General features: G+C 42.4%; 1 protein-coding gene across 1 annotated transcript in view; it reads right to left on the reverse strand.

Annotated features, from left to right (window-relative positions):
• Positions 1 to 25,022, reverse strand: part of WDR70 (WD repeat domain 70) — a 119,868-nt gene that overhangs the window by 17,242 nt on the left and 77,604 nt on the right. The window contains exons 11-13 of the mRNA XM_079994872.1: positions 21,125 to 21,224; positions 16,512 to 16,596; positions 14,324 to 14,462 (exon numbers count right to left, since the gene is read on the reverse strand). Of these exons, the coding sequence (XP_079850998.1) occupies positions 14,324 to 14,462; positions 16,512 to 16,596; positions 21,125 to 21,224 (324 nt within the window). The remainder of the gene's footprint in view (positions 1 to 14,323; positions 14,463 to 16,511; positions 16,597 to 21,124; positions 21,225 to 25,022) is intronic.

Raw genomic sequence — 25,022 nt, forward strand, 5'->3', positions numbered from 1 at the left:
TAAATGACACTACTGTTGTGTTTCAAACATACATGGATTGACTGTTTCCTAATATAGCTCTAATACTATAAAATATTCTGGGGATTGTGAATGAGGACAATTCCAGCTCCTGAAAGGAACAAAAGGGAGCTTCATTGCTGGGGGCGAAGCATGGCTCTCCAGACATCTCCCTCTGGCCCTCAGAACTCTCTCGGGCTACACCCTTCTCTGGCCTTGCTTTGTGTGGTTTTGCCTGGCTATAATTTGCCCTTTGCTAATGTCTTTTGCTGCTGTGGATGGAGGACAGGGAGAAATCTGTTAAGTGTGTGTCAAAACTAGCCTACTGCAATTAGCATGTGGCCCCCGAATGGTTGCCCAGAAGGAAATGCAGCCCTCCGGGTGAAAAGGGTTCTCCACCCCAATTTGCAGTTGCGCCAGTATCAGTTCTGCTAACCTTTCATCTTGAAGCAGCCCCAGCCACAAGTGTTTCCCAGTTTAACTATGGCGGAATCCAGTAACAACCCCAAACACTTTGCTAGCTAGTTTCTGAATACTACCCAGCTGTTTAAGAGAAAGAAATATTGTACCTCTACTGTACCTGATCTAACCCACTATGCAAGCAATATGCACATGCTTCTCTATGCAAAATGTACTGGATTTTTGTGATTCTCCTGCCATGTTTTAGAAAGGCATCATATGCTACCACAGAGCATAGGTTCTGTGCTCATTTGTGTCTATTAGCTTGCTACCACATACCTATGGGACCGCCTCTCCTGGTATGCCCCGCAGAGGACCTTAAGGTCCACAAATGACAACATTTTGGAGGTCCCAAGCCGCAAGGTGGTTAGATTGGTCTCAACTAGGGCCAGGGCCTTTTCAGTACTGGCCCTGACTTGCTGGAACACTCTGTCACAAGAGACTAGGGCCCTGCAGGACTTGACATCTTTCCGCAGGGCCTGCAAGACAAAGCTGTTCCGCCTGGCCTTTGGCTTGGACTCAGTCTGACCCTTATGTTTCCCTCCCCTTATGGTTGTGATCTATGGGCTACTTTTAAAATGAGGGTGCATTTTAAACTGCATTTTAACCTGTATTTTAAATTGGTTCCCCCCCCCATTATGTTCTTACTGTAATTTTACTGGTGTTAGCCGCCCTGAGCCCGGCTCTGGCCGGGGAGGGGGGGTATAAATAAAATTTATTATTATTATTACCCAAGCCATAGTTGTGCTAGCTGGGGCTTATGGGACTGTAGTCCAAAGTATCTGAAAGGCACCAGCTTGGAGAAAGCTGATCTAAAGGGCTGCATCTTCCCCATCTGGCAATATTCCCCTGGCACCCTTCAAAAAGCAACCCCAGAAGACCTTCTGGACATTACATGCAGGGAGCTGCAGCTGGAAGGGTAAAACCAATTGAAAATCTCCCATATGTATTGACTTTTGCAACTTCCTTCATGTATAGCCCAACAGCATTTTCATCCCATGTGAGCATCACCCATCAGTGGAAGTTAAGTTATTTGAATGCTAAAGTGGCTCCGTGTTAAAATACCAAATAGTTTAGCCTTCACTGTATAAAAGGGTCTCAAGAGATGTGTTGCTCCCACAGAAGGATAAGCTTGTAAAACAAGCAAGTTGATACCTTTTATTGGGCTGACAAGCCTGTAAAATGCAGGGCATTTTTATGCTTCATCATTACATTCCCAAAGGGAATAGTTCTCTCTTTTACTGCCTTGTCTCAAGAAGGACTTTTGTAAGTTGACTCCTACTGGCAAGGCGGAACCTTCTGTAATCCAATTAACAGAGGCTTAGTTCTCACAGATGGGCAGAGGATTGTACCATTCCACATGTTTCAATGTTTCTCTTCTCTTTTTGAATCCCTGAATGCAGAAAGCTAGCAAGTCGGGGAAAAGGCTTTCGCTAAGTCTTCCAGCTATCTTCACAGTTTCCAAAATGCAGAGATTTGGGGAGGGGGAGAGAAGAAAGTGGAGGTGCATGCTGATCACCAAAGTCCCACTTCCAATCTGAATTGGTACAGTCCATGCACAGGTCGATCTCTGCCTGTTTGTGAAAACTAGGTCAAAGTACCTACTGTAACTTGCCATTGGTTCCCCCCTCCCCCCCGGGGTATGCCTCCAGATATTCTTGGCCTCCAACACTGATCAACCCCAGCTAGGAAAGTCAACAGCCAGGATTATGGGAGTTAAAGAGTCCTACAACATCTGCAGAGCACTACTAACCCTTCATAGTTCTACAGCAGGGGCATGAACGTTTGTTAAACATCACCTAGCATTGAAGGAAAAAATGATTTTAAGAGTGAAAACTGTCAGTTTTCATTAAATGAAAAAACTTGCTTCATTGATTTTAAAGAGAAATTGGTTTAATAAAAGACACTGAATCAGTTCACATTTAACACTGGGATATAGAATGGTACTACAGGAATTAGTCTTGTATTCATTTTCTCTTTCCTTGTCTGCATAGCTGTCAACCTTGCCTTTTTTTGCGGGAAATTCCCTTATTCCAGCGCCGTTTCCCACAGCTTCCCACTGCTATCCCAGATTGTTAGATATCCCATAGACTGTCCCTGGGACAGGTGAGGCTGCTGATCCCTTATTTTCAAATCTGAAAGTTGACAGCTATGCTTGTTTGTCCAGCCCAGTATTGTTTAAGGCTGACATCTGGGAGAATCTGGTGTCAAACTCTACCCTAAAAAGAAAACATCACCCAGAGCTCAAGAGTCTAGACTACTCATGGTAAAAAAATCTACAGCGAGAATTTGGAAGAGGATAATCTGTTAAATCTCTACAATGAGAAATAAGTTGAGAATTAACTGAATTTATAAACTTAACTAATAGTTGTAGTCATACATGCGGAACTTGTCAACTGCTTAAAGAAGTTGGATTAGCTGGCTTTGAAATGATTTTTTAAAAAAATATGTCCATTCACATTTGGCTGAAGTCTATACTAAACACGTTGTTGTTTTTTATTAAAAAAACCTACTGGTGATGTCATATGACAGCCACACTTGCCTTAAGCTTAGGCTATGAGCCAAGAAGCAAAGGCCTGAGGCTTTTTTTCAGCTGCAGTAGTCTGCATTTTGGAGAAAGCATGTTTGTTCTATTTGACTCCTTTCCGTTACAGATGGCCTTAAAATCTAAATGTGATGGAAAGGGATTATGAAATTTGCTCACTCTTCCATCCTGCTGTCAGTATTGGCTGAAATGTTCCAGTGGTAAAAGACAACCAAGCCAAAGAGAGGAGAGTGGGAGATAACTATGAAAACTTGGACTGAAATTGGAATATAGCAAGATTTATCAGTAAAGGGGGGGTGGGAATAGTATACCACTCTTACAGAGCAATCCTATATTTATCTGCTCAGAATTAAGTCCTGTGGGGAACACCCTGAAAAGTGGATATAGGATTGCAGCCTTAAGATAGTAATATAGCTGACTTGTGGAGGTATGTATGCATATACAGTTGGAAACAACAGAATACATTTTTAATTTAAGAAGCATTTCCAGCCAGATGAAAAAGTCTTTGCATTAGGTATTTATTTTGTTCTGCTTGCCAGCAACACAAGCACCTATGCTCTCTGGCAGAGATGTCAAACAGTACACAAATTCCCTCCTTTAAGTTTTCTGTAGATTTCAGGGGACTGGTTTGCATATAATGTGTTATGTGCCTTGTCCAGCATCTTCACTGCCAACAAAACGTGATCTGAAGCCATAGTTTATTTATTGGGTTACAAACTTTTGTTTGTTTTACTATGGTTTGGTTTTACATGCAGACTCAGCGCCTTCCTTAACCATGGTTTGTTGGGCCACCCCACTCCAGATACTCAAACTACAAGGGCATGAGCAGCTGAAAAAGAAACCAGATTAAGAAGAAAGACGCCATGGTTTCTTTTATTGCCTGTGGACAGCTCATGGTTAACTGGTGATCTGTTAAGCAAACCATGGCTTAGTGTTATGTATGGATCAGCCTGCATTTCAAGCACAGAGAGGACACAGTGCTAAGATGCTGTGAGAGGATGACAATTTTGTGGGAAAACTTGTGAAATGGAGACTAATGGTACACCAGCTCTACCTAAAAGCCTTCCTCTATCTGAAAAAAACAGCACCCAAGCTGCCATTGCCAGACAAAACAGGGATCGGACCAAACCAAAGGAAGGAGGAATGCTGATGTCAGGAGAAGGCAGCACTAGACCTTTGGCCTAATGACAATCCTGAACTTTGTGGGGCTGAACACATAGGCTCTTTGAAGTTTAGGAATACAGAACTTTGTCACATTTGACTGCTCCACCTATCCCAAACAGTCTATATCTACTGTCTTTGATAAGTCATTTGTTTTTCTTAAAAGGAAAAACCCATTAGCACTGTGGCTTATCTGGCACTGGTTTGATGGTTTAAGATGTCTAGTTTAGGTCTCCACCATGGATCGGAAAGACATAAAACTGTCAGCAACAACTGCTGCTAAGAAAACGTTTCGGCTTTACACGCTTGCCTTACAAGTGCCAATTTTGCTTTCTGCCTCAGTGGTGATGAGGCAATGTGGTGGGGCCTGTTTGAAGAAGACTGTTCTGATTTGCTGCACTTGGCTGCCCGTGCAGTGAGATAAGCGCCAAAGACTCGGAACACGTAAAGAGACATTTTGACAGCGATGATCAAGCATTGACATTCTGCTTTATATATACACATACACACATATACACACGTTGAACTTTCCTTGGGTGAACAGGAGGACAGTAAATGAACTCTAGATTTAAACACGGTTTTTATAGGCAGGGATCCAAGAGTCCTGTGCATGCCTGGAAACACCTTAGGCATATTCCAAGATGGGCTGGTGTTTTCCTGCCCACTGCAGTCCCTTGTGCTTAGGAAAATCCCTCAACCTCCCGGAGTAGTCTTCCAGGGAGCACAATGAGCCTCAATGGATTATGGAAGTCTGAGGAGCTCTAGAATGTTCACTAACACTGCATACAATCGTTTCATATGTTAGCCACAGAATTTAATGCTCCTCAGAGAAACTGCGGCATCAGAATCATAAGCAAGCATACCAGTATGATAGTATTTCACTATTTAATATTGCTGTAGTGGTTACAAGGGGATGAAAAAACCTGAAAGAACCTAACATTTCATAGTAATTTTATGATGTTGTTATTGTTTAGTCATTTAGTCGTGTCCGACTCTTCGTGACCCCATGGACCAGAGAACGCCAGGCACTCCTGTCCTCCACTGCCCCCCGCAGCTTGGTCAGACTCATGCTGGTAACCTCGAAAACACTATCCAACCATCTCGTCCTCTGTCGCCCCCTTCTCCTTGTGCCCTCCATCTTTCCCAACATCAGGGTCTTCTCCAGGGAGTCTTCTCTTCTCATGAGGTGGCCAAAGTACTGGAGCCTCAGCTTCACAATCTGTCCTTCCAGTGAGCACTCAGGGCTGATTTCCTTCAGAATGGAGAGGTTTGATCTTCTTGCAGTCCAAGGGACTCTCAAGAGTCTCCTCCAGCACCATAATTCAAAAGCATCAATTCTTCGGCGATCAGCCTTCTTTATGGTCCAGCTCTCACTTCCATACATCACTACTGGGAAAACCATAGCTTTAACTATACGGACCTTTGTTGGCAAGGTGATGTCTCTACTTCTCAAGATGCTGTCTAGGCCTGTCATTGCCCTTCTCCCAAGAAGCAGGCGTCTTTTAATTTCGTGGCTGCTGTCACCATCTGCAGTGATCATGGAGCCCAAGAAAGTAAAATCTCTCACTGCCTCCATTTCTTCCCCTTCTATTTGCCAGGAGGTGATGGGACCAGTAGCCATGATCTTCGTTTTTTTGATGTTGAGCTTCAGACCATATTTTGCACTCTCCTCTTTCACCCTCAATAAAAGGTTCTTTAATTCCTCCTCACTTTCTGCCATCAAGGTTGTGTCATCTGCATATCTGAGGTTGTTGATATTTCTTCCGGCAATCTTAATTCCGGCTAGGGATTCATCCAGCCCAGCCTTTCGCATGATGAATTCTGCATATAAGTTAAATAAGCAGGGAGACAAAATGCAGCCTTGTCGTACTCCTTTCCCAATTTTGAACCAGTCAGTTGTTCCATATCCAGTTCTAACTGTAGCTTCTTGTCCCACATAGAGATTTCTCAGGAGACAGATGAGGTGATCAGGCACTCCCATTTCTTTAAGAACTTGCCATAGTTTGCCATGGTCGACACAGTCAAAGGCTTTTGCATAGTCAATGAAGCAGAAGTAAATGTCTTTCTGGAACTCTCTAGCTTTCTCCATAATCCAGCGCATGTTTGCAATTTGGTCTCTGGTTCCTCTGCCTCTTCTAAATCCAGCTTGCACTTCTGGGAGTTCTCGGTCCACATACTGCTTGAGCCTTCCTTGTAGAATTTTAAGCATAACCTTGCTAGCGTGAGAAATTAGTGCAATTGTGCGATAGTTGGAGCATTCTTTGGCACTGCCCTTCTTTGGGATTGGGATGTAGACTGATCTTCTCCAATCTTCTGGCCACTGCTGAGTTTTCCAAACTTGCTGGCATATTGAGTGTAGCACCTTAACAGCATCATCTTTTAAAATTTTAAATAGTTCAGCTGGAATACCATCACTTCCACTGGCCTTGTTATTTGCAGTGCTTTCTAAGGCCCATTTGACTTCACTCTCCAGGATGTCTGGCTCAAGGTCAGCAACCACACTACCTGTGGTATATGAGACATCCGTTTCTTTCTGGTATAATTCCTCTGTGTATTCTTGCCACCTCTTCTTGATGTCTTCTGCTTCTGTTAGGTCCTTTCCACTTTTGTCCTTTATTATGGAAATCTTTGTACGAAATGTTCCTTTCATATCTCCAATTTTCTTGAACAGATCTCTGGTTCTTCCCATTCTATTGCTTTCCTCTATTTCTTTGCATTGCTTGTTTAAGAAGGTCTTCTTGTCTCTCCTTGCTATTCTTTGGAAATCTGCATTCAATTTCCTGTATGTTTCACGATCTCCCTTGCATTTTGCTTGCCTTCTCTCCCCCGCTATTTGTAAGGCCTCATTGGACAGCCACTTTGCTTTCTTGCATTTCCTTTTCATTGGGATGGTTTTCGTTGCTGCCTCCTATATAATGTTCCTCCTCCAGGTGGATCACATTTGGTCAAAACTCTCCACTATGACCTGTTCATCTTGGGTGCCCTGCTCGGCATAGTTCATAGCTTCTCTGAGTTCTTCAAGCCCCTTCGCCACGGCAAGGCAGTGATCCATGAAGGGGAATTTTATGATAGGAAACATGTATTCAGCCCTCACTTTTACATACTACAAATTCAGGTTTTAAAAAATGTCTGTGGAATGGGCAAGTTATGAATGAAAGAAAATAAAACATTGTAAGGTGCTAAGACATGCTGTAACACAGATGAGATTCCAGTTAGGCCCTGGCATGGCATAATCCTGTAGCTAGTGTAGTAAGCTGACCAAAAAGTTTCGTCCAGAATTGGGAAAATTAGATTCAAGTCCCCAATCAGCCATTAAGATCATTGCAAGGCCTTTGAGAAGCTTCTGTCTGTGAGAACATCTTATCTCACAGGTTTGCAGTCAGCTTAAAATGAGATAATCACATGGATTGTGCTTTGAGATATTCAGGAAGAGGAGAGGTATATTCATTTATACAACTTTCTCTGCTCTGAATGAAGGTAGTAGTAAGTCTCATTCCTTCCTGTGCTGCAGAGGAAGGCTCAGCAGCCCCTCTCTGGGCACCTAGAACCCCTACTGTTCCCCCTGCCCTTAACTCTTTCTCTTCTGGATAGAGTAGAATTTCTTCCAGCAGAAAATGTGAGCTTCTTCTAGTGTGCAACAGACACATTTGTGGCTTGGGCTCCTCTAAGATCCAACCCTCTCCCTCATTCACTCCCCATTCAAGTCAACTGTGTGTCCGTGTTTACAGCTCCCAAGAACATGGGAACACCCTCCCATCAGACGTCAAGGAAATAAACAACTAACTGACTCTTAGAAGACATCTGAAGGCAGCCCTGTTTAGGGAAGTTTGATGTTTTTTTTTTTTTTTTAATTATTATTATTATTATTATTATTATTATTATTATTATTATCATTAATACAGTGGTACCTCCGGTTACAAACTTACTGTATTTTTTGCTCTATAGGACGCACTTTTTCCCCTTCAAAAATGAAGGGGAAATGTGTGTGCGTCCTATGGAGCGAAGACACCATAGCCCCGCGACCCTCTCCTGGCTGGAGAGGTGACGCGCGGCTATGGAAGGAGCCTCTATAGCCGTGCATCACCTCTCCAGCCGGGAGAGAGTGCGCGGGGCTAAAGAAGCCCCCCGTGACCCTCTCCCGGCTGGAGAGGTGACGCACGGCTATGGCAGGATCCTCTTTAGCCGCGCGCCACCTCTCCAGCTGGGAGAGCATGTGAGGGGCTAAAGAAGCCATAGCCCCACGACCCTCTCCCAGCTGGAGAGGTGACGCGCGACTATGGCAGCAGCCTCTCCGCTGCGTCTTTCCGCAGCTCCCTGACCTGCTCTTTGGGGCTGGTGGTGGGCTTCCCCCGCCAGCCCCAAAGAGCAGGTCGAAAGGAACCTGAAGCCTGGAGAGGGAGAGGGGTCGGTGCACAGGCTTCCTGGCTCTCCAGGCTTCCAGGGTAGCCGCCTGAACGGCACCTTGTTTTAGAGCGTGAAAACAAGAGGGGGAAAATTCTCCCCCTCTCTGCGCAGCGCCCCCTGCCGCTTCGCTGAAGGGACGCTGGGCAGAGAGGGGGAGATTTTTTTTTCTTGTTCTCCCCCCTCTAAAACAAGGTGCGTCCTATTGTCCGGTGCATCCTATGGTGTGAAAAATATGGTAATCCGTTCCGGAGGTCCATTTGTAGCCCGAAACTGCTCGTAACATGAGGTGCACCTTCACTAATGGCACTTCCCGCTGCTGCCGGCGTGCGACTACCGCTCACATCCCAGGGCAAAGTTTGCAACTGGGAGCATTTACTCATAATCTGAAGCATTCGTAAGGGGGACGGTACGTGACACTAGGTACCACTGTTGGGAACTGTCCAGAGTGGCTGGGGAAACCCAGCCAGATGGGTGGGGTATGTATGTATGCATGTATGTAAAGGGTAAAGGGGAGCCGGCGTACAACTTCCGGGTCATGTGGCCATGACTAAGCCACTTCTGGCGAACCAGAGCAGCGCACAGAAACGCCATTTACCTTCCCACCGGAGTGGTACCTATTTATCTACTTGCACTTTGACGTGCTTTCGAACTGCTAGGTTGGCAAGAGCAGGGACCCAGTAACAGGAGCTCACCCTGTTGCGGGGATTCGAACCGCCAACCTTCTGATCAGCAAGTCCTAGGCTCTGTGGTTTAACCCACCGCGCCATCCGTGTCCCCATGTATGTATGTAAAGTGGTGCCTCGCAAGACGAAATTAATTCGTTCCGTGAATTTTTTCGTCTTGCGATTTTTTCGTCTTGCGAAGCACGGACTTTGGAAAAGCTTCAAAAATCACCAAAGTCTTCAAAAACCTCAAAAAAGGCTACCACACCACGTGCTATGAGTTGCTCCTCGAAGTGAATGCACGGTTTTAAGAAAAAGGAAACAAGCTTGCAAGACAAAGGAAGCAAACTTGCAAGATGTTTTCGTCTTGCGAAGCAAGCCCATAGGGAAATCTGTCTTGCGAAGCAACTCAAAAAACAAAAAACTCTTTCGTTTTGCGAGTTTTTCGTCTTTCGAGGCATTCGTCTTGCGAGGTACCACTGTATGTATAAATAAATTTTAATAACAACAACAACAACAATATTGTGCTAGGGTGCCCAGTTACAAGCAATACCTTTGCCCTGGTTGTCTTTACTTCCAAACTATGGCAGTTGTGCTGCTGAGTCTGACGTAGTCAGCAACGAGAAAGCAGATATCTTAAGTGCCTAAAATGGCATGGCCGGACACCACAGTGACATGGGCCATATACATTAGCAATTACAAACCAGCTGGTCTCTCCAGTCAGCCAATAAGACCTCTCAACAGCACCTTTTACATCAGCAATGGTGACCTTGTGGCCCTCCAGTTGATGGACTGCAGCTCCAATCAGCCCCACCCACAAGGCCAAAGGTCAGACACGATGGGCGCCCTAATCCAACTGGCCACAGCATGCCATCCGTGTTTTACATTATCTTGTAAGAGACAGTAATTGCTCTTACGTGGTTAACAGCACTGCTTCCAGAGTAGACAATAGCTTTAAATCAAACAGATGTGCACAAGAATAATTAATTTAACTAACAGCACTTTAATGTTCTGTACTTCATACAACTAACATTTCAATGCTGCTGTTATCTGTCCTAAAGCTGGCTAGAAACTATTTTTTTCAGTCACTCTTCCAACTCCCATTGGCATACAAAGCTTCCAAGATTGTAAAATAATTTATTTTAAATGGATTCATTTTAAAATACTTGTAACGTAAGGCTGGAAAAAATATACCACCATCATTCTGTTCCCAAAATGCATGACTAGTCCATTGAGATGAGTAGGAATGTCCATTATTACCCCTGTGGAATAGACAGACTGTCTGCACATTAAAATATTATGCTAAACCTTTGCCTAGAAATGGACAAACCAAATAACTCAAGTGTGAAGCTCCTTTGGAGCCCATCCTATGCAATTAGCCAACTACAATAAATAAGGTGGGAGTTGAAAAGTTATCCACAATACTCTCACCAGCTTTAAAATGTTCAACGGCTAGGAAAAAACACCAGCGTATCTGTCTTAGGAATTTTTTTTGTAAAACACACTATCCTTCGAACTCTTAGAACCAACAATATGGGGAACATTTTAATTGCATTCAGCAACACTGGGAACTGTAGGTCTTATATAATGAACTTATATGCCTACAAGAAAAGTTGAGGTAATTTTAATTTGTTTTAGTATTTTAACTTTTGAATGTTATAAAGTACTGTATGGTTGTGAATTTTCTTGATCTTAATCTTTTGTAAACTGCTTTGAGGTTTTCTACAATCAAGCGATATATAAATTTTATGAAATAAATATATGTATATATGCTTCATCAAGTATCTGTTTGAAGAAATGTTACATACTTGCATTTTATCTGCCTGATTAATTAAGATCTTCCTCAGAGGTTAAGTTTATTAAATTTATGTATCACTTCCCTTCAGGATTTTTTGCACTGGGATTTACACAAAGTAAAAACAGAGTAACACCACATACACATGCTGAAAACATATTCAAAAATACAGTACCATGACATAACCACCCAAGCCCCATCTTAGATGGAATACCAAAACAACACAAACAACTGATCGCGGTTGGGGGTGGGGGAAAACCAGCTTTGCTTGGCATCAAAACAATGACAAAGTTGACACTAAGCAGGCCTCCTTGGGGAGGGAATTTCACAGAAAGGGGGCCACACAGAAAAGGCCTGATCTTTCACTTCCAACCTCCCTTGGAGGTAGCATGCAGAGAAGGATCTCAGAGCATTTATCTATGCCACCTTTTACTGGAGCTTAGGACATTTTAAGTGTGTCTTTTTCTGGTTTTAAGTGCATTTTCAAACAGTTGTTCTTGCTGCTGCTGCTTTTATTACTCTGGTTTTAGGAGTTAACATCTTGTATGGGTTTTTACTATACAGTGGTACCTCAGGTTACATACGCTTCAGGTTACATACGTTTCAGGTTACATACGCTTCAGGTTACACACTCCGCTAACCTAGAAATAGTGCTTCAGGTTAAGAACTTTGCTTCAGGATGAGAACAGAAATCGTGCTCCAGCGGCATAGCAGCAGCAGGAGGCCCCATTAGCTAAAGTGGTGCTTCAGGTTAAGAACAGTTTCAGGTTAAGTACGGACCTCCGGAACGAATTAAGTACTTAATCTGAGGTACCACTGTACATTGAAAACTGTCTTCAAAACTGAGGCTGAGCCCTGGCCTGTAAGTATTTCGAACTAATAAAAGAGCTAGGAAACAAACGTTACCTTATTTGGTACAGATGAGAATATCCTCTATAAAAGGTTATTATCAGCGGCATGACTTGATATAAGGCTGCTTAACAAGTTTTTGCCATTTCTTACAAGTAGTACTATGAATTTGTACCACAGTCATGCAATGACGATGGTGTTCAAGCTACAGACATGGTAAGTCATAGAACAAACATTGGCTATAGCTCATAGTTTGTGTGGAGTGAGACAGACCATGAACCCAAGATCATTACATATGCTTCAGGTTACATACACTTCAGGTTACAGACTCTGCTAACCCAGAAATATAGCTTCAGGTTAAGAACTTTGCTTCAGGATGAGAACAGAAATCGTGCTCCGGCAGTGTGGCAGCAGCAGCAGCAAGAAGTCCCATTAGCTAAAGTGGTGCTTCAGGTTAAGAACAGTTTCAGGTTAAGTACGGACTTCCAGAACGAATTAAGTACTTAACCCGAGGTGCCACTGTACTGTGAAGTCAAGCCATGGCTTAGCACACAGCAGCAACAGGACCAGAGGAGCAGCAAAGCGGCTGTCATCTTCTCTATGGAAGCCTGCATGTTTGCTCATTCATAATATGCCATGGTTTGGCTTAGCTTTGTTCATGCCCTATTCACTTCAGAATAGACTGCACTGGCAAAGTGTCTTCTGGATAGGCCTGCAAGCACTCAAGCTAGCCTATACAAAGAAAACAACAGAAGCCTGGAATAATAATGTACTCCCCCCCCCCAAAAAAAAAGAAAAGAGGTGAACAAAGGCTTGCTTGGTATGACAGAAAGGAATGCTAGACATCACTTTGGTCAAGCATTTAAAGTAGCCATTAAGCTTCTATTAAACATCAGGTTCATTTGCAGGCCAAAATCTACTGGCTATTTACCAAGCAGTTTTAAAGATTAAGTTTACTGCCTTTAAGCATTTTAAAATTATCTATATTGTCTGGACCCACCCCCCTCTCCCCAGTCTGATTGGGTAAAACTAAACAGCTGTTCAAAGAGTATTTCCTATAATGTTTGAATGTGACACAATAATGTTCTCTTGCATCCCATTTCATGTGCTGAACCCATTAGGATGGTTTATCATTTAATTTAATAAGCCCTGCTGTTTTGCTCATAGATTAAATGCACAGTTCACTGGCATTCTCCTGCCCTCCCTTCTCTTGCACTAAATCTTAATTCTAGTTTAGTTATTAAGTTATTGTGGAAGCCTGAAGAGCTATGTATGGCTGAAAGGTACTGAATGGGTATAGAATTCAACCTTCTAGCTACCCCCAACAAGTCCCTTGGTTCCCAGGTAGAGTGCCCCAAGAATACAAATTCCACAATTCAGAAATTATCACAAGTAAAGAAGAGGGGAAAACAAGGTACGTAGCATTAAGGTGTCTACAAAATACTTAGTCCAGTGAATAGGGCAACATATATTGGTAGGCAAGGGTGGGGAAAAAACCCTCTCATGTCACTAACTGATCTGATTATGGAGGTAGGAATGAGCGTGGGGTTTAGAAATTGTTCATACCAACTGCTAAAGGAACTGTTCTGTAATTTAAATCCAGGATATTCCTTCATCTCTTTATATAAAGCTAGATTTATAATCATCACCATTATAATCATCCAAGCACAATTTGGCTTTCTTAACTTATTTATTTAATCAGTTCCCCCTCTGCTCAAAGGCACCAGCAAAGAGGGACAGTTTGAAAAATTATTGTAAATGCAGTATGATATACAATTCTGCACTTGTACAATCCTACGGTGCAGTGCGAGGCAAGCAGGACAAGAATAAATGTAAAATGCTGAATTTGAGTAACTGTACTTATGCACCCAAACTCACATATATGCCTGCTAATGTGATCTAGTTTACAAAAGAGCAAGAGCCCTCTGAAGTCCCATGACTGCCCACGATTTGTGGGACTCAGGTATTGTGCCTGTTGCTTATCTTATTGAAATCATTTATTATTGTTAATTTTTTTTTTATCGTAAGAGACTATGCAGTTACCAAAACTAGCATGGTACAGTGGTATCTTGGGTTAATAACTTAATTCGTTCTGGAGGTCCGTTCTTAACCTGAAACTGTTCTTAACCTGAGGTACCACTTTAGCTAATGGGGCCTCCCGCTGCCGCCACACGATTTCTGTTCTCATGCTGAAGCAAAGTTCTTAACCCCAGGTACTATTTCTGGGTTAGCGGAGTCTGTAACTTGAAGCGTCTGTAACCTGAAGCGTCTATAACCCGAGGTACCACTAGGGTATCCTGATCTTACAGAATCTCAACTATGCATTTAATTATATGCCTATATGCTAAAAACGACATCAATTATAATTATACATACCAAAGTGACAACATAATCCTTTTTCATGTATGAATAAAAGCAACAAATCAAGTAATACAGTGAACTCTGGCTTACCGCATCTGTGACATCTATCTCATACACTTTCTTAAATGTCTCACGCTCAAAAAAGAGAAGTTTTCCATTTCCAACTCCTTTCTTAACAGAAGTACCAGTAACAAGTAGTTTATCATCTGGGCTGAAACAGCAGTCGGCCCTGTTGAAAATAAAGTATAGAACAGATGAATTGGTTTCCTTGAAATCTTATTTATGTATTATGTCAAACTCTGTGGCAAACCCTTAATTATGTATGACAACTAAAATCACAGCTGTGTTCCAATATGCAAAATTGGCAAAACCAACAGAATGAGATGTCTCGAAAAGATTTCAGCACTGGAAAGGGGGTAAGGTCTAGCGTACAACAATCAGAAAATTTCAAAATCTGAATAAGTAGGTCAAAATATCCATTTTCAACATCATACCCATCTATTTTACATAACAATGTGAACTTGTAAACAGGGGTATTTTCCAATATTGTTTCCCTTCTCTTCTCTCAAAGCAAGGAACAAATGTTCCAAAATGTCAAAGTCCACTCTCAAGACTAAATAGTGCTTTCTTTTTACATTCTTCAAAATTAATCTCAGACTTTGAGATAAGTGGTGTACATGAGCTAAAGCAGGGAGCAAAAACAGCATGCAAAAATCAATTTGCATTACAAGCTTAAAGAGCTCTAGCACAGTAACCCTAGTGTACTGTGGAGATGTAATTCTGACTTCCTGAAAAATGCAAGCTGGAAGCCAGTCTTCCTCTCCCAATGTCAATTCCCTTGTCTAGTTGGCTTTAAAGATGTAGCACAGATTTTAAACCCAGGATGCAAGTAAAATGGCAAACCATAGTTAAGATCAACAAGGGAAAAGGAGAGGGAAGACTCCTGAGGCTGTTTCTTAACTTGCAGGTCAGCTTTGGAGGGAGTGAGAGGTGGGTCTACACTGGACCTAATACAGTGGTACCTTGGTTCTCAAACGCCTTGGTACTCAAACAACTTGGAACCCAAACACTGCAAACCCAGCAGTAAGTCTTCTGGTTTGCAAACCAAACGTGCTCCGTTTTTAGTGCCACGCTTCCGTTTTGAGTGTTACACTTCCGTTTTGAGTGTTACGCTGAGGTCTGTCTGTTTTTGCTATTTATTTTGCTTTTTGTTTTTGCGGCTTTTTTGTTTTGTTTTTGTGACTGTGTAGAACCCAGTTCATCTACTGATTGACTGATAATGATTGATTGTGTGACTACAGTACATTGTTTATTGCTTTCATTTTATGGATCACTGTTCTCGTTAGATAGTAAAATTCATGTTAAAATTGCTGTTTTAGGGGTTGTTTTTAAAAGTCTGAGCGGATTAATCCATTTTGCATTACTTTCTATGGGGAAGCATGCCTTGGTTTTGGAATGCTTTGGTTCTGGAACGGACATCTGGAACAGATTAAGTTTGAGAACCAAGGTACCACTGTATCATGCACAAACACATATATAATTTTTAGTTTTCCCATTTTACAACCTTTAGCAATGAATATAAATCTACACAAAACATATAATGTTTTCTACTACTTCCCCCCTCCCTTTCTGCGATTTCTTATTTTTCTATTGTATTCATACTGCACATCCAATTTTTTTTTTTTTACGAAATTATCCTTTAAAATTCCTTTAAATTTCTTACTGCTCATGTTTATGTCAACCCTGCTAACGTTTTTAATAATATCATGCACTTTTCCATGGACAAATGTATCCCAACCCCAACAAACCCAGAATTACAAGGGAGCTAGTTCCATGACATATATGTCATACCACTGAATAACCACGACAGTAGAACTTAATAAATTAAGAGGTGAATATCAGCAAGAGGAGCAAAATCTGTTCAGCAGGACAGATTCTCTGGATTAATTTCTAGAGTAGATTAAGGGGACATTGGGGAGAGGAAGGAGAAGTCCACTATCTCAGGCACAAACAATTAACAGAACATGGCATCAGTATTAGAAATAAGAGCAAGGGGGAAATCAAAGGCCAAATCCTTAACATTTCTGGGCACCAACAGTCGGAGGTCTAGACAAAATCACTATCACAAGTTACTACTCAAGTTTTTTGGTGAGCTGGGCACATGGTGAGTGCAATCTATTCAACAAGATTGGTTCAACAAGAAGCTGTACCTCACTGAATCAATCTTCACTGACACCAGCACGTAATTCCTTGTATCTTAAATCAAAAAGGTACTTACATTGGGAAGAAGCTAGGTAGACCAACAACTGAATTCAGAGGTGTTTTAAACTTCCTGATGTCCCACGTTTTTAAAGTATCATCACCTATGAAATATAAAATGAAGACCTAATAAGCAACGATGAAGAAAAACACTCTATTCCTTTCCTATAATATTACAAAGGCCAATGTAGAAACTGCCCCTGCCCCACCAATATTTCTAATGGTTTTCTCCCAAACTTTTAGAGGAATGGCATTCTTTATTTCCCAATACCCTCAGCAAAGAGAGAAAGAGAGATCAGTAAAAGCAAAACAACATTTTTTTAAATCAATTTATCAAAAATTGCCATATAACAGACATTTATTTGTTCAAGGCAAGTGAGGAAGTTGGAGTTTTGAATTCTTTTCAGCCAAAAGTATTTCTGATTTCTTGCTCTCCACACTGGGATATGTGTCAGTCCAGGCATACTGGGAAACCGCAGCTTCCTGTTGCAAGTTCAAGTCATAGAGAGCTGTGGTTTCTAGAAATTCTCTGCCCCTCCTCTTTCGTATCTGTGATTAGGTGACTGAATGTGTCTGCTTTCACTTTAAAATTAAATTTAAAGTGAAAGATTTAAAGATTTCCTGGTGGTTTGTTTAAACAATGTTTGATGAGAAAAATAGCAGGTTCAAACCATAGTTTCAGAGCCTGGTTTGTTCTTAAAGAACCTGTAGTTTTGACTTCAGACATCTCAAGAGACTGTAATTAGTTTAAAAAATGAAAGAAGCAGCCTAGAATTTTTACTTATAATGGGAAAACCATGGTTTCCCATTATGTCTGAACCAAGTCATAGACCCTCTCCAAATTCTCTATTCTGCTGGGCAGTTCTTCAGTGCCATTAATTCTGAGGTCTCCTGGCTAATGACACAATGGAAGACTGACAGGAACTCTGATAGGAGTACATGGAAATTTTGAATTGCTGGTGAACTTACTATATTTTCAGGAGGCATATAGAAACAAAAACTTTTTTAAAAAAGCTAAATGAATTAAGCATCAAATATCTGAAAGGGCTCCCTTCTTGCATAGAGAAGGGTGGGTAGGAGAATGATCCCATCACTGTGGTGGACAATTGCTTAAGGGATGCTGCTTCCCTTCATAAAGCAGGCATAACCCTCACCAGGGTCACGGGTGGCGCTGTGCTCTAAACCACTGAGCCGCTTGGGTTTGCCGATCGGAAGGTCAGCGGTTTGAATACGCATGACAGGGTGAGCTCTGTCACAGCTTCTGCCAACCTAACAGTTTGAAAGCACACCAGTGCTAGTAGATAAATAGGTACCGCTGCGACAGGAAGGTAAACAGTGTTTCTGTGCGCTCTGGCACTCGTCACAGTCCTCCGTGCACCAGTAGCGGTTTAGTCATACAGGCGACATGACCCGGAAAACTGTCTGTGGACAAACGTCGGCTCCCTCGGCCTGAAAGCGAGATGAGCGCCGCAACCCCATAGTCGCCTTTGCCTGGACTTAACCGTCCAGGGGTCCTTTACCTTTACCCTCTTGACTCCAGACAAAAGGTGTCACTTTGGGGGGTTCCCCAAGAATAGGTTGGGGACACAGCTATTAAGGGCACATAATTGTAGAGTGGGACTCTACCTCAATCAGTAGCAATCCTAAATCCAGGACAGCCGAGTCATTGCTCTAGCCAGGTTTTCTTGCTAGCAGAGGCCCTACAGTACCCTCAGAGCTTGTCCCGATCTGGCAGTTCGTGGAAAAAATATTGATTCTGAGATCCCAGAGCCCATGAGCGGGGCAAGGGAATGCAGACTAAGGAAGAAAGGCTCTACATGCGAGGCAAGGACATGACAAATCCTCTTACTGACCAAGCAACTGAGTATGACAGAATGACAACATGTAACTTATGTCTTAATCCTAATAGCAATTCGGGTTACAATTTCTAACTGCATCCCACATTGCAACATAAAAGCTAAGTAATTCAGCTTAAAAAAAATGTTTGCAGAACAACAGCCTATCTGGCAACTGTTCAAATATGCTTCTCAGAGTAACAAACTGCAATCAAGGGTTCTTTGGCCTTGACAGACTAAACCTTGACACAATCGTCTCTCTGGAGGACTTATGGGACGATTGTTACTAACGTTTAAACAAATATGTTAGGAAAAGCTTCTTTGTTCTGCATCACATCAAACTGTATACATTGTTGATTACGGGTAAATTACTCCAGGAGCCATTTGGGCAGAAGAGTGGGATACAAACGCTCTAAATTAATAAATAATAAAAACTACCAGACAGGGCTATGGCCATGATACATGATACATGATAATTTTAATGTAAAGCGACAAGACATGTAAACTTTGTAAATTTTTATCATGTCAGCAAGAAGATAGGACACCTAACAATTAATCCAGCCTCGCTTTTATGATCAAGCTACTCATTCATTACTGAATCATCTTTTATTACTGTGCTGCAAAAAACATATCCAAAGATGCTTTCTAAGACCTATTCTCAGGGTCAGAAGTGGATCTTTAGACATCACTTTCTTGCATTTCTGTCAAGTTACAAGCATACTCTCAATGGTAATGAAACTGGGAACATTCATAAGCAATTCTTCTGTTGTTCCTTCTCCCTTGTGTCTGCAGCTGAGCTCTGTCTTAGTTCTCTCATATCCGACAGGCAAACTGCATCGCAGACCAAGGAATATAATCAGGGTTTCACTGCAAGTTCCTATTCCCCCAAACATGATCTCCTCTTTGATCCCTTGCATTTGGGCAGGTGCGCTAATCTAAGACTGACTGCTGAATACACATCTGCTTTTGCTGGTAAAGGTCCAGAGAAATACTTACATTACCAAAAGCACAAATGCGCTCTCACTTTTTTTTTTAGTACGTATTAAAAATGACCTACTATTACGCTTACCAATCTGAGGCAGCGTGATTTTTAAAGCAGCTTTTGAACCTGCACACTAAACACCCAATTTCAAAATGATTTTAGATCAAAGCAAAGCATCTGGGTTAGATCCTAATTTATTTATGAACAGCCACCTGGCTACCTACGACATTCTGGGGATGGTTGAGGGTTGCAGCATGGGGGTTTGGAGCGGGGCGGGAATCAACAGAGGTGAAATAAAACAGTCACAATTCTTTAGAAACTATAAATGCAAAATTTGACAGGACATCCGCGAAAGTAAATTAATTCGGCACACACTACCTTCAAGATGAATTATGAGCACGTCTTACTGTTCTACCCTGTTGCACAACTGAAGTGTGTGTAATCAGAGACACAGGGTTGCTGCTGAAAATGGCAGCCTGGTGTGGTCTGCCATACCTCACTCTGTAACTAGTTAAACTTTGCTCACGTCCTGACACCAGACAACACCAGTGCTGCTGGGGAAAGGTTCATCATAATGCCATTTGGATAGTTGCAAGCGTGGGGAAGGAGGAACTTAACATGGGTCTTTTGTTTTGGTTGTACCCTGTGTTTCTGGTAACATGTCCTGCCAGGCCCAACATCAGCTTCCTTTGGTATTTGTTAAGGGCCAAAGGTACTTTTTAAGGCCATAGGTACTTTTTAAGCATCTTAAAAAGTAGAGACATCACCTTGCCAACAAAGGTCCGTACAGTAAAAGCTATGGTTTTCCCTGTAGTGATGTATGGAAGTGAAAGCTGGACCATAAAGAAGGCTGATCGCCAAAGAATCGAAGCTTTTGAATTATGGTGCTGGAGGAGACTCTTGAGAGTCCCATGGACTGCAAGAAGATCAAACCTATCCATTCTTAAGGAAATCAGCCCTGAGTGCTCACTGGAAGGACAGATTGTGAAGCTGAGGCTCCAATACTTTGGCCACCTCATGAGAAGAGAAGACTCCCTGGAAAAGACCCTGATGCTGGGAAAGATGGAGGGCACAAGGAGAAGGGGACGACAGAAGACAAGATGGTTGGATAGTGTTCTCGAAGCTACCAGCATGAGTTTGACCAAACTGTGGGAGGCAGTGGAAGACAGGAGTGCCTGGCGTGCTCTGGTCCATGGGGTCACAAAGAGTCGGACACGACTAAACAACAACAAGGGCCACACGACTGCAGGGATGTCAGGGAACTGCCATCAGCTCAGAGGCAAGAGGTGGAAGAGCAGTTGTGTTACAGGGAGCCTCCGAAGATCCTGCGAAGCAGCTCTTCCTCCGGAGAGGAGGGAAGCCACGCCTCCAGTGGGGAAGGGATGCAGGGCTAGGAGGATGCTAGAGAGAGCTGCAACGCCGAGCCTGAGCAAAGTGAGGGGGAGGCAGGTCCCCCTTTGCCCACGCCCTCTCTGCGCAGTCAGTTTACACGCAACCATGCTGGCACCTGACAAGAGGTCTCACTGATGACCCCTGACCTCCTCTACCACCACTTTACCGTTTTTGCACAGTTACCTGCCCTTTCTTAGCATGCAAACAGTGATAAGATTGAGGAGATGGCGCACCGGCCTTGTGCTCTCCCTCTTGATAGTTGTGAGGACCAGGCCCAGGGGAAAAAGACAAATGAATAAGAAATGGTGGATAAGATCCCACCAAAATCTGCAAGCAGCACCAAGTTCTGCTGCACGTGTTAAGCACAAACTTTAGCCTCATTTGTATTCAGCAGCACACATGGAAGGAAATATGGTCACTTACCTCCGCGACTGGCAAGAACTGTACCATCATAGGAAAATGTCAAGCATGAAGTGTCACTGCCTGGAGCATGTGCCTGCCTGCAGTGGAACTTGGTATGAACCTGTTTGTGAAGAAAATAAAATATTAAAAAGCTTTGCTACTTTTAGATTGTACACACCTGGTTCCTTCAGAACATCAAATGCCCTTTATTGCATTTGCTGGATTAAAAAAAACAGCCAAGCAATGTAAAAATCTTGGGTGAGACGGGGGAACAGAGCTACAGCTGATGTCCATCAATACTTGTCCAACACCTTTTATGTACTTTTAGTATATTTGGGGTGGGAAGAAGTTGTAACATTTCCAATTATTTAGCTTTACAGTCCAGAAAAAAGTAATGCAACCAAGTGATATTAATACCTGGATATCACTCCCTTTTATGTGAGTTAAAGGCAAGTATGCATGACTAAGATACAAAAATACTTCTTTTTTTTAATCAAGAGACAGTATTCTCATCCTTCCTACACCAGGTTTATAAGATTTAAGATTACAAAATATATCATCTGTCTTTTTGGATGTATCTTGAAAGCAGCAAAAGACGGGGGAAATTCACATGCCAAACCAAGACCTGCCAAAAAGCCTGGGTTAAAGATTTAGAACAAATATTCTTGAGTTTGAATGCCATTTGGCTTCAGCAGTATGCAACTTTGGGAATACTTCCTTTGTCTTGAAAAATGATGTTCTCCTAAGCAGTACTAAAATATATTTCAAACAATAAGTCTCATACTAATTAGAAGGTGAACTATTCATTTATAAACTCATTTTTACCAGACCTCTCATTTAGAAAGGTCTCTGAATTTTTATCTAAGAATAATCCCGAACACTTAAATTGAGTTATTAAGAGAGTTAAGATGATCATATCTTGGCTTATTCTTGATAAGTTTTTTGGCTGCACATGCTTCATTCGCAGTGGGAGCAAGCAAACTTAAAAAGACTTCCATTAACTGTAGTTTCCCATCTCATCTAAACTGGAAAACCATGGTTAACAGCTTTGGAATACGTTACAACTTTCAGTTAACTTCAAACCATGGTTTACATCTTGGCCACATGGAAGCCCAAATTATCTCATATGCTGCTGGGAGAACTTGAGACAGGCCCATATAGGCTGCACTGTGTGGGATAGAAATACGATAAATTAAAATGAATGAGTGTCATTAGTTATCATTGTGTAATGGGTGAAGCTGCAAAGGAGCAGAGGTAGTCAATGTGGTGCCCTCAATATGTTGCTTGACTACAACTCCCATCACACTCTGCTAGAATGGTCAATAGTCAGGGGTGATGGGCATTGTAGTCAAGGAACATCGGGAGAATGCCATGTTGACTACCCTGATATAGAAAATTACCAGCTGAGAAGCAAGTTATCTGTAAAAGAGACAAGAGAAAATATATTACTGCCCCCAAAAGTCCACCATTTTGCAATATTTGTAAATTCATATCCAAGAAAAAATATGGCTGACTATTGATAGTTAAGCAGCCAAAACTATTTTATGGGGAAATGTTCTCCAAACAGCCGGGTGAAATATCATCTGTGCAGTTTTTTTAAAAATGAAATCCTATGTAAAATATTTGGATGTCTCGTAAAGCGTCTGTATCTCTAAAAAATGATAATGCTAATTGGCCAACATGAAACAATAAATATCATTAATAAAAAATAGAGTTTCTGGAAAGTGTTCAACTGGCCTTTCTTTATTTTTGCACTCTACATGAAAAATGTCCGCACACATAAAAGTAGCAAGTTCTCACCATTCCCTCTCTAAATTATGCTTTTAATCCCCAGTTTAACCTTTTGTTTGGCCATTATTATGGAAATCCAGTCCTATGATATACTGTGGTTTAAATACTTTATATAAAATGCTTCTCATGGGCATTGCGCCACTGGGCAAGTTCAGATTAGCTTACCACATACTACATGCAGAAAAATTTGGCAAGTCCATTGTCCTATCCAGTGATGAGGAGAATCTGCTCCACTGAATCAAAATCCAGAGAGTGAAGAAATGGTTAGATTCTCATTTCTACTTGGCAGCAAAATACAGTTATTTCTGCTCTCTTTAAGAATTTGGCTGGCTTGCTGTTTATGAGGAGGCTTCCCTTAGGCTTAAGGCAGGGTGGGACAATCTTCTGAAGGCCACGTGCAAAAATAGGTGGAGTGATGAATGTAATTTTTACCTTTTACAGTAAATTAGTTTCTACACAAACTCACAGGTCCTTCTCTGACCTCCATCCAGACCAGCGAGAGGCATTAGCAGAGTTCAAGGACATATTCTAGCCAGGCCAAAAAACTCAAGGAAGATGGAAAGCCATGCCAGTAAGGGGTGTGGCCTGGGAAGAGGGGGTGTGGCCTTGAAAGAGTTCCGAGAACCATGTAGAGAAGTCTGGATGGCCACATTAGTGAGGTTCCCCACTCCTGGCTTCACCTACAGCTCAGTTCTCCAATCAGAGTTTCACATTCTTCCTTCCTTCCTACTGGTCCAAGGACCTGGCTCCTATGTCTGCCAGCCTTGGTGAATTAGGGGCCTAATGTCATGAGCCTAAGTCCATGCTGCATTTAAGCATACATGGGCTATACATACATGGATTACATACAGCACTACATTTAACTCTGTATCTAAGGGAAAGAATAACTTGCTTCTAGAAAGAGTTCTATCTGGTTTCAGTCTGCGTAGCATCACTACAAGTCATATGTTAAATAAAAGACAGCTGGAAAACACTCTGTCCCTTCCACCTCTCTGCCTAGAATCAACATCTGCTGAAAAGCAAGCTTCATGTAGTAGCAACATCGTGGGGAGAAATGCTTTGTTATATTTAGCAAAAGGGGGGCACATGAAGGAATAGTTACACAAGGAAGAGTTTTGTTTCTGCTACTGTAGTTTGATGAGTAACTAGAATATGAGCATTCAGAAATAATTCATTTTATAGCAAAAACAATTACTTCTCTAGCAAGATCCTTATCTATCAGTTCTAAGGTAAAGGGACGCCTGACCATTAGGTCCAGTCATGGCTGACTCTGGGGTTGCGGTGCTCATCTTGCTTTATTGGCCGAGGGAGCAGGCGTACAGCTTCCAGGTCATGTGGCCAGCATGACTAAGCCACTTCTGGCAAACCAGAGCAGTGCACGGAGATGCCGTTTACCTTCCCGCCGGAACGGTACCTATTTATCTACTTGCACTTTGACGTGCTTTTGAACTGCTAGGTTGGCAGGAGCAGGGACTGAGCAACGGGAGCTCACCCTGTCGTGGGGATTCGAACCGCTGACCTTCCGATCGGCAAGTCCTAGGCTCTGTGGTTTAACCCACCGCGCCACCCACATCCCATCTATCAGTTCTAAGACACTACTATTTTCAAAAGATTATTTTGGAAAAAGTTTACAATATAAAAAACCTCGGATGTCATCATATAGTATCACATCATATATAAAATCATACATAGCTTTACTCATCATACTGGCAGCCAGTGTAGTGTATTAGTTAGAGGAGTGGACTCAAAGTCCCACTCAGCCAAGAAGCTCATTGCCTCTCAGCTGAACCTTTCTCACAAAACTGAGAGGGACGTGTTAGATGTGCTAGTCCTTTTAAGGTAAAGGTAAAGGACCCCTGACAGTTAAGTCAGGTCACAGACAACTCTGGGGTTGCGGCGCTCATCTTGCTTTACAGGCTGAGGGAGCTGGCATTTGTCTGCAGACAGTTTTTCCAGGTCATGTGGCCAGTATGACTAAGCCGCTTCTGGCGAAACCAGAGCAGTGCACGGAAACGCCGTTTACCTTCCCACTGGAGTGGTACCTATTTATCTACTTGCACTTTTTGGAAGGGGTGTGCTTTCGAACTGCTAGGTTGGCAGGAGCTGGGACCACGCAATGGGAGCTCAC

The sequence above is a fragment of the Podarcis cretensis genome, assembly GCF_951804945.1.
Source record: "Podarcis cretensis genome assembly, chromosome: 11".
Lineage (NCBI taxonomy): Eukaryota > Metazoa > Chordata > Lepidosauria > Squamata > Lacertidae > Podarcis > Podarcis cretensis.